The sequence below is a fragment of the Diplotaxodon limnothrissa genome, linkage group LG5 (genome assembly GCF_057381915.1).
Source record: "Diplotaxodon limnothrissa isolate DT_005_m linkage group LG5, D_limnothrissa_male_GT1.1, whole genome shotgun sequence".
In the NCBI taxonomy this organism is placed as follows: domain Eukaryota; kingdom Metazoa; phylum Chordata; class Actinopteri; order Cichliformes; family Cichlidae; genus Diplotaxodon; species Diplotaxodon limnothrissa.
In genome coordinates, this window is record NC_140600.1 from 18,906,647 (window position 1) to 18,920,827 (window position 14,181).

Genomic DNA, 14,181 nt, shown 5'->3' on the forward strand with positions numbered 1-14,181 from the left:
TTTCTCATTCTGTTTTTTATTCGATGCACTTGTATAGCTCAGGTACGGCAAAATGTGAGCAAGGGACCAAAAGAATGAAAGGAGGTGCGCGGAAACAAAACACAGGAACTTGACCCCTCTGTGAACTTTGGCTCCCCAACATAGAGGAGCTTGATACTACTAAAGCAACTGAGGGGTAAATGTTTTGCCTATGCCTTAAGCTTCTTTTACATGTTGCTTTATGCCTTTTCACCTTAATTATTCCTTTGAGAAGTCTGAAACTAATCATTATGCACTGAAAACACAGATAAGCAAATTCAAATCAACTGAGTATCACACGTTTAATTCAGATGCAAATATATTAACTAAAAGAAGTGCTGATACTTATATTTGAAAACAAATTTGACTAATATTTAATGCTGATGTGTATTTTATGTGTATTTCATGAAAATCTAAGTAGAGATGAGAGCAACACTCGTGAAGCGTGCTAGGACTGTACATGTCGCATGAGTTGACCACAGGAGAACATTTCCCTGTTGTCAGCACACGTTTCATCTGAGTCAGGCACAACTAGTAAATAAATAACTACACATAACAAAATTTTATACAATTATTTAATGGTGCAAGCGTCAGAAAGAAAAAAAATATCATCAATCAATCAATTTACGAGACTAATGGATGTTTAATATCATCAGTTATCGGTGTCCGTCTTAAAAAGCCAACATGGGTTGGACTTCTCCAGAGTATTCCAGCTCTTTATCAAATCATCTTTGCACCCTTTTTTTGAAAACAACACTTAATGCAACAGATAAACAAAGGCACCCGGCAAAGGCAGATGTCATATTTAGCTTTCATTATACTCGGACACGGTCAGCAAGTAGAGACCCGACAACCAAACAGACAAGCCTGTGTGTCACAAAAAATTGGTGGACATGCAGGCATCCACATGGACTTTCGCACCCACTGTCTGATGATGAAATTTAAGTCACTTTGAGCCAAGTGGACCGTAGCGGACTCGCAGAAGCAAAAGATATAATCAAGGCCTTTTATTTGGAGTCTGCAAGGGAAAATCAGCTGACATTTATGATCTGGTGAAAGCTTGTGTTAAACTTATCGAACGCAACAATTTCCTGATTACCAGCATTGTAAGTGATGTGGGGGGTTTGTGGCTCAAGAGTTGGGAGTTCGCCTTGTAATCGGAAGGTTGCCGGTTCGAGCCCCGGCTTGGACAGTCTCGGTCGTTGTGTCCTTGAGCAAGACACTTCACCTGTTGCCTACTGGTGGTGGTCAGAGGGCCCGGTGGCGCCAGTGTCCGGCAGCCTCGCCTCTGTCAGTGCGCCCCAGGGCGGCTGTGGCTACAATGTAGCTTGCCATCACCAGTGTGTGAATGTGTGTGTGAATGGATATGTAAAGCGCTTTGGGGTCCTTAGGGACTATTAAAGCGCTATATAAATACAGGCCATTTACCAATAAAATTAAGAAAATCAGATTAAAAAACACCAATCATATAGTTTTTGAAACATCAACACACATGAGAAAATTTAGTCTTAATTTGCCAGTGCACATTTTGAAACATCTGAATTCTTTTGAGAAAGAAAGTGGAAAATCTAAATAGTGTTGGCAATTCCCACAAGAATTTAGCACATCACCAAAATATCTGCTTATGCACGCAATGAATTAAATACTGCCACATGATCTGTTGTGTACATGTATGTCAAGACCAAATTAAATAAATGAAACTGAAAGTGCTGACATGCACACACTCCACTGCTCACACTTGTGTACTTCCTTAAAAAAATTTTGACAGTATCTCTTAGTCCCCAGTGGTGTTAAAAAAATGTAAAAAATAAAGTGGGTGTTGATAGTTTAGAGAATGAACCATTTGTCAGAAACAATATAAAACCCAACCTAGTAACAGCAGTGAATTTAAAAGTCTATTCAGTAACAACCCAGTGCCACTGCATCAAAAACAAATCGCTAATTGAGTTTGAGCCTGCACAACCCAAACATTTTAAGCTATTTGCCCCAGACAAGCGCAAGTGTTGACATCAGATCTGGTAGGATGAGCAGTCCGCGATCACAGAGAGACAATATGTCAATACACATTTTCAAAATGCCATTCGGGGTTCAGGAGCTCACAGCAACACGCTCAGTGAAATGCAGGAATATCAGCAGGAGATGAAAAACCACTGTTACTCTACTGGATGGAGAAAAAAAAATCACAACACGATGCCTTCACGTTCAAAGGAAAAGCTTTTACCGTCACTTAGAAGTCATTAGGGTCCACAGGGAGAGGTCTGCGTGACTAAACAAAAACACCACTCTGGAATATGGATTATAGGAAGCGAAAAGTTCTCGAAAAGTAGCTTTGCTACTTCACTGTATCGAGACACTTTTGCTCATTTTTAAATGGCTTCTGTTACGGTGTATAGTGTACTACTCGAAGCAGAGTAGTCAGGCTACATTTGCCCTCACGTAGTGGTTACAAAAAGTGACAATGTCAACAGTGAACGCAACAGAGAGAGCGCGATTCATAATTCTGGGAATGTAGTCATCGGGGTCTGGTGGGATTTTTCAAGGGGTGGGGCATATTCCGCTTTCTGATGGGAAACGAGGGAAAGAGGGGAAAAAAACTTTGCTAACTTACGCGGCGGCGGAGACAATGAAGACCTGATTTAACACCAGATACTTGTGTCCGGAGCTCTCTCACGGAGGAAGAGGCAGAATTCATTTTGTAACATGTTCCCTCTCAGTCTGCGTTTCTCCCTACCCCCACTTCCACAAACACCATCCAGGCACTGACGCGCTATCCCAGCACCGTACAGTAAACCACAAAAGTTGCTCCCCACCACTGACTTTTCTCAAATGAGTGAGCAGAGCCATAATCGACATCCCCCGCTTGTAGTACCCGCACACAAATACTACTAAATAAAACAGCCAGGCATCCAGCGTGACAGGGACCGAGCGGTAGAAGGAAATTTCCCACCTTGACACACACCACGGAGCGGGCCTGCTCTTTAAGCTGAATATTTGACTCCACGAAGTCTGAAGTTAAATTCAGCTCGTTTAGCTTCTCAAGGACACTGCAGCTCACTGTCACAAACCCTCTCTCTCTCTCTCTCTCTCTATCTCGCTCTCTCTCTCTCTTTTTTGGTCGCGACAGACGCAGGCGTGTTGCCCTGCAGGGCGAACAAGCCGAAAATTGGGGAAAATCCCGAAAGCGTTTACCTTTTTGCTGTTTCTGCTGTTATAGCCGTTGTATGGGTTGATTCCTGCCCTTGGCGATACGGAGAGCAGCATTTTTCTCGGCGCTATGTCCGGAGCGGCGAGCACAGCCCAGGCTGCCAGCTGACGTCAGCAGCTGGGGAAGTGAGAGCCTGGAGTCCCGCTGCTCGACGGCGAGTGGTGCTGCTGCTGCGGCAGGACAGCCCCCCCTCACCTCCCCCGACCTCCCCCACCTGCCCCTCACTGCTGGCCCCTGAGATCCTTCGGGGGTCCTTCACGCGCGCCTTTAGGGGTCCGCACAGAAGAAGGGCTTTACCTCAGATTCATTCACTCAGCAGGGGGATTTCGAGTAAAAATCACCAGACAAGAAGAGTCTCAAAAAATTAGCTTTGTCGGAGCAGAACACTTAAACAAAAAACCCATCAAAGTTACAGTGTGCTTTTGTCTGAAGGTCCTCGATTCACTCTTGACTTCACAGGCATTCACCTTCTTCAGAATTCTCATTCACTTTTAAAAGCATTGACTTATAATAAGGGTTCTCGATCTTTTGATGACTGGGTGGTAATTAAGGAAGCCAGCAAATGACTGAGGCCAGATAGGAAATGCACTATGCATCTTTCATCTGTGAATTATTGACAAAGTTAAAAACATCCTGTCTCAGAGTGATCCTGACAAACTAGTCCATGCATGTGTTAGCCATCACTTGATCCAAAACCCTAAGTGGGACTATGAGAGAGCACATTTCTGCTACATTAGTTTCTTCTCATGGACTCCTTGTTAAATCCAGGACTGAATTTAAAATGAATCCTGAATGATAATATCCCAATGATAGCTTTAAGACCTTGCAAAACCATGTCATCCCAACAGAGCACTTCTCGCTCAGTCTGCAGCCTTAGCTAGACTTTCTGAAAGTAGAATGGGAGGCAGAGTCTTCAGCTATCGGGGCCCTCTCCCGTGCAACAGCTCCCAGTTTGGTATCAGGAGAGAGACACCCTCTCTGCTTTTAAGTGTTGGCTTCAAGTTTTCCTCTTTTGATGATGCTTATAGTTAGGACTGGATCAGGTGAAGCTTAACCAGGCTGCAGAGGGGCACACATGGTGCACTGAGCATTTCTTGTTCTCATCTCACCTCTTTTCCCTCTGTGTTTTTATATTATTATCTTTTGTCTACCCTCTCCTTTAGTTTGTAGTTTTTCTGTTACACACATCTTCCAGAAATATCTACTTTCACCTATTTTTAGCCTATATATAATTTATACTACATTATTCTCCTCATTTTAACAACAGAGACAAAAATCTAAACTTTAAGTTTTGCGAGAGGTGCCATACAGAAGACAATAAAAGTGTAGTAGAAAAGCAGATGCCATCATTTATTTATCTTAGATGTAAGAAATTCATAACACCTCCACATCCTTTTAACCCACCTGAAGGGTTGGCTATTTCCCGTGGGTGTTTTTTGTGCTGTCTCTCTGTGCTCTCTTTTCCCTCACCCCCTTAACCAATTGTGGACGATGGCTGACCCTGATTCTGGTTCTGCTGGAGGTTTCTTCCTGTTTAAAGGGAGTTTTTTCTTCCCACTGTCACCAAGTGCTTGGTCATATGGGGACATCTGATTTTTGAGGTTTTCTCTTTAATATTGTAGGGTCTTTTTCTTTCACTATAAAGCACCTTGTGGTGTGATTTGGCACTATAAACATGAAACTAAATTGAACTGAACTGAAGCATATTTAATTTGCTGCTCCTCTTTCCTTTGTATGTGTGGCTTTCTCTCTCTATTTGTTTTTTGTTGTTGTTGTTGTTGTTGTTTACTGATAACAAATGCATTTTAAACTTTCTTAAGTACATTTGCAGTACAGCAACTCCTATGAACTGAGAATGGTTAATATTTCCTCATTAAATACTGAATGCAAACAATCAGCCAGTTCACATAAGTCAGTCTTTTCTGGATATCATTATAAAGATGACAAGACATACTGTTTTATAGTTACAGCTCTCTGCTTTCCATTAACATGTTCTCATCACTCCAATCAGTTTTATCCGTGCCGTTCTCCTGCTGCATGCCTTCAGATGCCATTTATTATTATCTTACTTTGCCCAAGAAGGAAAGAACCATTTGTGATAACTCCAGACTGCTGATGCTTATAACACAGATCCCCCAGAGTAGCTGGAGCTTCGAGGATCATTGCATGATTTAACATGCCCCCATTTAGAGCATCTTGTTTGAAAATGTCTAAACGTGTAAAATCTGCTCCTAAAAACCATTTTTAAAAAAGTGTATCTGTCTTTTTTCCCCTATGATTAATATCCAAGCAACATGTCTTTTGAAGACATACAGAGCCTTAAAACCTTCAGTCTGGCACAAGAGAAAAATAAATGAATACATTTTATAAACCCAGACTTATAATGTCATTACTAAGGTTCTCCTTCGCTAGTGCCACCTCCATTGTAGTCATTAGTTCATCAGAAGCAAGATGAAAATAATTTCATGGGCCAGGGAAGCAAAAAATAATCAAGTATGTTGTGTACAACTTGAGACCTTCCTGTTTTGGTCATCTGGAGGGAAAGAGACATATTTAGACATATAGTCAGTTTCTTGCTTGTGCCGTCACTGACCCAATGACTTGTGACCAAACAGAAACAAAGCTATTGTTTGTATTGTTTGTGTAACTCAATTAAGTATCTAGGACTCACCACTAGTAGAAACTATTGTGCAACACTTAAATTGTGCTGCTTAGAACTTTTAGTTCTGGTGTTTTAAATGGTCGGAAATAAACTTTTGTGCGAGGCAATGATGTGGTTTTGTCACAGTGAAATGGGTCAAATGCAACACTGTGTTGTTTGTTCTGAAGGTCACAGACAAATACTATCAAAGAGCAGACACACATGAGGTGCTAACCCTAAAAATTTGACATCAGAGTGTGAATGAGCATTGTCCTAAAGTTACCTTTAACATGTTATCCATAGCTGCCTAGTCACTGACTCTGGTTTCTTATCTACTACTACTATATTTGAATGGCTTTTCACTTTCTCTTGTTGCCAGCAATTGGCTGGAAGACATATTCCAACACAGATGGCAATTGAAACCTGATTCCTAAATTGCAGTGGCATTCAGTATAACCAGCACTGACACAAAAAACCCAGCCCTGCTGCTACTTTTAATCTCACACTGCAGCCATCAATTATGAAATTAGCAATCTATTAGTTTCATTTCAGTGTTTTGGACAGTACATCAATATCGAGTCATGAATGATTTATGAGTCAATGTATTTTTTCAAGCATGGGGACTCTTTGCAAAATCTCTCACCAGAAGAAGAGTGATTTGTGTTTTTTCCAGCATGTACACACCAAAGCACAATTTCTGCTGCTGATACAAACACCAGAGATGACTTTTAAGAGCAATGCATGTGTTCGACATATAAAACAGGCTACAACTGGTAGGCAGAACTGACTTTCCCTTAGGATTGTGTGCCTTCTGTTCAATAAAGCTGTAGCTGTTAGTCTCCAAATTCTCTGTGTATTTTGCTTATAATTAGCTTTGTTTAAGGTAAAGTTAAAAACCACAAAAAAGTTTCCTCTGCTATCAATTTGCCTTTTGTAGATTTTACAAAATAGCTCTACAGATTGCAGACTTTGTAGAAATGGCACATCCCTGTATAGTCTAGTGAGCAAAAGGCTTTCCTTCCTCCACAGACGGCCCACTCTGCCAGCTGTGAGCACTGCATGTCCTCTGTGTGGACAATAAAATGACAAGTGCAGCGGTATGGTCAATATTTCTAAGAAATGAACCATAAGCACTTTGTGTTAGTCCGTGTATCTCTGGCTTCAGCAGCCTGTGTGTGTCTGTTCATTCATTTCCCTTTAGGAACACACCAGCAAGACTGCTGCACCAGCAGCAGAACCTCAGTCTGTTACAACCAGCCGCTTTGACGACATGAACATTGTTTGGATATCAACAGGCTAGTTGCTAAGTAACCCAGCCCCCTCCACCCCAAGTGTTATAGCCTGTGAATCCATACTTATTACCTCAAGAGTAGCTAAGCGGTTCACATGTGCACACGGGCATGTGTTTATGCTTATGTGTGCATGCAGGCGTATGTGTGGGATAACCGTAATGCTTTATATTAGAGACAAAAAAAAAAAGAAAGAGGTGGTGCATTGCCTGTTTCTTTTCCTTAAAAAAAACCTTTAATTTATCGTGGCCTCAAAGTGGGAGTGAAACTATGTTTTGAAGCATGGGTCAGAGTTCTTTTCATAAAATGAAAGCTGCATCTGGTACAGACTTGCATTAAAAATGTTCTCATTTTTTTTTTAAATTTGTCTTCTAAAATAAATCAGCCTTAGCAGATACTTTTTATTTGCAAGTTTATTATGAAATGCAGCCATATAGCCACAGCTATTTTGCAGTGTGGAAGCCATTCAGGACAAAGGCAACTGTTTAGGAAATTCCACCCTGTGGTTTGCTATAGAGAGCATGAATGCAGTGGGGGTGAACCCCTGTCATCAAAGTGGGTTGTTGTTTGGGAGGAAGGGAGCCTGTGTGTGGTGGAAAGTGGATATGAATGCTGTGAAAGGGTTCAGGTAGTTCATGTGTGAGGAAGGGTCTGGGTCACTGAGATTGTCAATGTGGGGTTCAAGGTCAAAATGGCTGAGAGTGGTAGAAAGGCAGAAAGTCACTGCAGAATTTCTAGAAGTGGGCAAAAAGAAGAAAAAGACAAAGGTGTCATTCGAAAATGACCAATGAGCACTATGTGGTTAAGGGTGAAAATGAGAAGCAGCCAGTCTTTCTTTCTTTAAAATCTTCACCTCTGACAGAGCAATCCCTTCACCCAACACCTGCTCCACACAAAGAAACAGCTTACTGCATATTGAAGCAATCTCTGCAGATATGTGCAGCTCGAGTTTCATAAGCTATGGCTTTTATTATTTATGTTAATTCATGTGTTTGGTTTTCATGTAACATAAACCATTCACACAGCAGCAGCAGCAGCGAGAGAAATACACTGGTAGTCACGAAATAAACTTTTTAATTACAGTAAACAATAAAAAGTGCACTATCTCACAAAATAGCTTTTTGCCATTTTAATTAAAACCTTAATGAATTTAATTACACATGTGCGTGTTGCTTGTTCTCAGTGCGGGTTAAGCAGCGAATGAATGGCTACAGCTCTGTTGTAGTGAATAAAAGCCATAAAAAAGATGCATTATCAGAGGCACAGACAAACAAATGGATGCATTCGCTTGCTTCACGTGAGAGTAGCTACTTAACACGTCTGCCGAACAGACCACACACACACACCCCTAACACTCATCAAACAATCAGTCAGGCATTCCCTGTGGCTGGAATGTGTTTTTGAGGGAGAGTGTGAAAAAGGAAGTTTTGAGGGGCGAGGCAGCTTGAGGGGAATGGATGATGACTTTTAGGTTTCAGCGTAAGATATTGTTTGTGTGCACATGTCCATTAATTATCTTTTTATAATGATAATTAATCTATTAGCACAGTGAGTAAAATTGTGCAAGCATCCCGGACATCCTGATTCTTCTGAGGCACTATTTCAGATTGTATTTGAGACAAACGGGAGCAGTTTACAGCTCCTATTTCATTAATTCAAATAGGAAATGAGAAAACTATTAAGACAACTGACCTCAACAATCTTCACCCTAATGTCAACTCTATCACTGACCTAATATTAGCATAAAACCTACCTGTTTAGGACCAAAAAGCTCTCCAGAGAGTTATCCGTACAGCAGAACGCTGCTGCAGGATTGCTCTCCCCCTGCTTCAGGACACCTACACCAGGAGATGCCGGACTAGAGCAGCGCAGATACTGAAGGACCCGTCCCATCCTGGCAACAAACTGTTCCAACTTCTGCAATCTGGTAGAAGGTTCCGCATCTTCCGGACAAGGACAGAGAGACTCAAGAGGAGCTTCTATCCCCAAGCCATCCGTGCCCTAAACACACACACCCGCCCTCTCACATCATCTATAACTGACTGAGACAGGACTCTTCCAGACACTAAACCAAGGCACAATGTACATTTCAATTCCTTTAATTTTAAATATGTTTATATTGTCTATCCTGTAAAATAGTCAGATGTCTATTCATATTAATGTACAGAATTCACCTGCTTGCTGCTATTACTGCACATTCACCCAATGTATATACTACATATATAAAAAAACACCCAGCACGCCCCTGCGGGCGGTTTATCCTTCAAGCTCGGGTCCTCTACCAGAGGCCTGGGAGCTTGAGGGTCCTGCGCAGTATCTTAGCTGTTCCCAGGACTGCGCTCTTCTGGACAGAGATCTCCGATGTTATTCCCGGGATCTGCTGGAGCCACTCGCCTATATATACATATATATATATATATATATATATATATATATATATATATATATATATATATATATATATATATATATATATATATACATATATACATATATACACACGTCTATATTTTTTTAAATTCTGGATTCCTTTTCCTCTCGAGTTCATGATTACTTGTTTTGTTTTGCTGATTGTTGTTGTGAAAGACTTTCTGAGCCTTATCTAAAAAGGTACTATATAAAAAATGTACTTACTTGCTTACTTACTTAATACAAATAAAAAGTATAGATTTTTTAATAATTAGCCATATTGCTTGATTGGTACACATCAGTTTAACAACATTTCAAAACTCACCATCTGAGGATGTAATTAACAGATTATCACTGAGAACCTATTTGGTGTTAACATGCATAAACATTGGGCTCACTGTCATGACACCACAATCTAAATGTTGCACGATTTATTTTTGTTTCTCTTGATTTGATTTTTTTTTTAACCCCAAGTCCCAGCTGCAAGTAATGTGAACAGATTCTGAGTGTAAAGAGGCAGAAAGAAAGCCTGATGATGGAGTGGGAGGAAAGGAGAGAAGGGGATGAGGGAAGGGGGAAGGGGAGAGATTGAGCTAAGCGGATGGGGGAAGGGCTGTTTGTGCATGCCTCAAATTCCTTAGGTGTTATCAGCGTTGCCCGCTCCATAATTGTTTCTTTCGAGGAGGGGAAAAAAAATACACAGACTGTACAACATTGTAGAACTTCCTCTCGTAGGTTAGAGGACATAAAACAAGGGGTAGTTTTTGACTTAGCTACACTTGTATCACTGTAGACTAACATTAAAAGGGCGGGTCTGACTTTTAATGCATAGCACGGAATAGAAAGGGGAAATGGGCTAGATTCTTCTAATCAAGTTAATTGCATTTTGATTGTGTATTGCAAAAATCTTCACAGTTTTGAAGTATTTAAAACTTAAAAATACATTCAAATAATACTGCATAATCTTGTCTTCTCTGGTTGTTTACAGAAATCAGGCCATATTTCACTGCTCAGCTTTGGAATTCTACGTACACTTGTCAAATTAAAAGCCCTTGTCCCACCTACAAACAAGAGCACTCACATTATTTTGATTGTGTCATTTTGTCAGCTCAAACAGGCTTTCATGCATGAAGAAAATGAGCTGCTCCCTGTGTATAAGCAGATGAAGTGAATGAGACAGAAAATTTCTTTAAATATCTTTTTTCTCTCTCTCTTCCTTAAAATGAAGACACTGTAGTGTTGGGACACATGCGCATGCACGCGCACACACAAACATGCACAGACGCACACATGCACAAGATGTGATTCTAGGAACTTTGATTGATGAGGTAATCCATCTGGCTCCAAAGCAAGGGAGGGGAGGGAGAGAGCATCAGTGAAGGGAGGAGGGACGGGTGAGTAGAAGATGAGTGATGATCTACTTCAGAGACTGATGCATCCCCGTCTCCATTTGCGTGTGCGCGTATGAAGGAAAGTTAAAAAACGCTCCACGTTTTAAAAAACACAAAACAGATATTGACGTGAAATCCTAAAATCAATCCATACTTTATTCATCAGTTTTGGAAAAAATAATAATCCAACATCTTAACATTAACATGCTGGAGGGGAGCAAGTACAGACTGCCTCCTCCGCTCTGCGCTTCACCCTGGCTTTCACCACAGCTGCAGTAAACTGGGCGTAGGTGCACCAAGAGCCTTAGTTTGAGGATGAAAGAATGACGCACAAAATCCTTGCTCCTTGCTCATGACACAGAGCAGATGAATGGCGTTTTCACTTACTTCATCAATAAAATGTGCAACGGAAAAAGACATACCAGAAGCCCAGCACAGCTCTCAGAGAGTTCTCCACAGGTTAGTGTTTCCATTAATACGGTAATTCAGTGTCACTCACATCAGATACATTTTGTAAGGAGAAGAGATGTTTTCCCACTGCACAGTGTGGACACTTTACTTCACATGCACAGTTGCAGTTGCTTCATCCATCCAACTATCCTTTGAAGGGTGGCTGGGAAATTAAAGCATGTCAAAAACATCAACCAAGAAAAGCTACAGGCTATGATGGCTTTACTGGCAACTAGACCAAGAGAAACAAGTGCTTCCAATCCTGATATAGCCTATCATGTGCAGGACTCAGAAGCATGGTGTTTTACAATATGATGGTGGTAATGGTAAATGGTAAATGGCCTGTATTTGTATAGCGCTTTTACTAGTCCCCCCTAGGGACCCCAAAGCACTTTACACATCCAGTCATCCACCCATTCACACACTGGTGGAGGCCAGTTGTAGCCACGGCTGCTCTGGGGCAGACTGACAGAGGCGAGGCTGCCATATCGCGCCATCGGCCCTTCTGGCCAACACCAGTAGGCGGTAGGTGAAGGACACAACGATCGAGACTGTCCGAGCCGAACCTTCCGATTACAAGGCAAACTCCCAACTCTTGAGCCACGATCACACGATCGGTGCAGAGATACAGAATATACTGGAGCTACAGGTAGAAAGGGAAGTGCTGAGCAAAATGTCATTATGGTGAAAGATGCGTGGGTGTATATATGCACAGCATCGGAGTCACTTTAGGATTGCTGCAGGGATAAATATTACTGTTAGCTGTTAGAGCAGATCTCTAATGTGTTTCTCCATTTGTTTCGCTGTCACACATATAATGCATTAAAACTGATTAGAGGAGAAAAAGTGAAGATCCCCAGAGATGGATCTAAATCTGACAAGTAACACATGAGACTTCTACAAGGTCAAGAGAAGGGTTAGAGGGAATTATGGAAAGAAATCATGAGCGATGTGTTAATAGCAGCATATTCTTGATTACTTTTTCCTATTTTACTGTTGTTTTTAGATTTCATTCATTAATTCCTGCTCAAAAATAGTTAAACCAAAAACAGTAATTTAGTCTAGTCGTTGCTTTTACCACACACAGGGCTGAGGGTAACATGAAAGTGATGTCTGTGAGCGCTGTGGACTCTACAGGCAAGCATGCCACCTGTGTTATGCTTCCATCTGCTGGTATAAATTGAAAAACAGCAACTGATACCTCAACATTTCCCCCATAAAGAGCCTTTTTGAGAGCAAAGGAAGCAGTGTTACGGGTCAACACGCTTGCTATAATTTTGCAATGTGTGGGTTATATGTTTACATGCACAAACAATGCTGCAAGTAGGTGATGTGACAGCTCACTCCAAGACTGATTTTCCCTTGTTTCATTAGTTTCACTTGAGTATGTTTTCCAGAGCTGATTAACAAGAAAGAGCAAAAAAAGAAGAGAAAAGGGAAACACAAAAGTGAATTAAAACATGATCACCTTTTAGAGAACTTTAGAAAACTGAACAAAATCATTACACAGCAACTAATATCTCAAGAGTTTAAGTATAGTCTAATTAAAAATGAGGACAAAATCATCTTTTTGCTGCGCCCTTTCCCTCTCACCCCATCAATCCTCCTCTGTCACACTAACTCTGCACGTCGTCCTTCACTATATCCAGGAATCTCTGTGGTTTTTCTCTTTTCTTTCTGCTTGGCAGATCCATATATATCTACTCCAAAATATCCACTATCCCTACTCTCTACATCTCCAAAGCATCCCAACCTCACCTTGATGCACTCATTTCTTTCTTTCTTTCTTTCTTTCTTTCTTTCTTTCTTTCTTTCTTTCTTTCTTTCTTTCTTTCTTTCTTTCTTTCTTTCTTTCTTTCTTTCTTTCTTTCTTTCGTCCGGGGAGCCCAGTGGCTGTGAAAATACATTCACAAAAAAAAATTCAAAAAGGGTTCAGACAAACATTTGCACTGTTACTAAGCTCCATAAACTGGGAAAAATGTGCCATCGTGGGACAAGGTGGTCGCAGAATGATGTAAAATGGCTGTATTTATCACACGTACATGTCTGAGGTTTGTGTGTGTGAATTTTCTAAAGACTACATGTTTTTTTTGTAAATATATCTCAAGTCTTTTTCCCTCTCTGTCATTCCATGCTTTTTCAGTGAATGTCTGGTTTTAGTTATGTAAGCACTGCACAAAAGCATTTGGTATGAGGACATCTTTGGACTCAAACACAGCATTAGATAAGGTAAGAACTGGTATGTGGCGCTGTTATACTGTTAGCTATGCTGCATGCACTAAATAAAGCATTTAAACAGCTATAAGAGGACGATCTGGGTGAAAAATGTGGAATTCCTGATTGAATTAACACCAAATAATAGCTTGTTTAACACTAACTGTAAATGAAAATTTCAGTTTTATTTAAAAACAAACCTCGTTGCTCATAACTCTTCCTGAAAGGTTTGGCTTCAGCAAATATAATGACCCTGAAATCAAGAAAAGACTGAGGTTAAAAGCACAAGTGGTATTAACATTCTCTCTTTCAGAAACATCTCGGTCAAGTGTTTTGCTGGATATTCTTTGTGGTCACGCTTGCAACTCATTTATTTTCTTATCCTTGTAAGAGTCTTGGGGGGACTGCTGACACAGAACAGAATACTTAAAGCTATGCGTCACTTTGGTAGTATTTTAAATACAGTCTTCTTCTCTCTTTTTTTTTTCCACTGACACAAAAGACCTTTTGTTCTTTGGCTTTAGATAATCTTGCACTGTAGACCCTCTAGGTGTCAGTGCTGCA

At 40.8% G+C, this 14,181-nt stretch overlaps 1 protein-coding gene across 3 annotated transcripts in view; it reads right to left on the bottom strand.

The window, feature by feature from the left end:
• Nucleotides 1-3,368, bottom strand: part of LOC146632105 (RNA-binding motif, single-stranded-interacting protein 2-like) — a 29,673-nt gene extending 26,305 nt beyond the window's left edge. For 2 of the 3 annotated variants that reach the window (XM_085353216.1, XM_085353215.1), the window contains exon 1: nt 3,208-3,368. In XM_085353216.1, the coding sequence (XP_085209342.1) occupies nt 3,208-3,279 (72 nt within the window). In that variant the 5' untranslated portion in view covers nt 3,280-3,368. Of the gene's footprint in view, nt 1-2,965; nt 3,001-3,207 lie in introns of those variants that run through there. The other variant, XM_085353217.1, reaches the window with a different exon arrangement.
• Nucleotides 3,369-14,181: the final 10,813 nt, after the last annotated feature.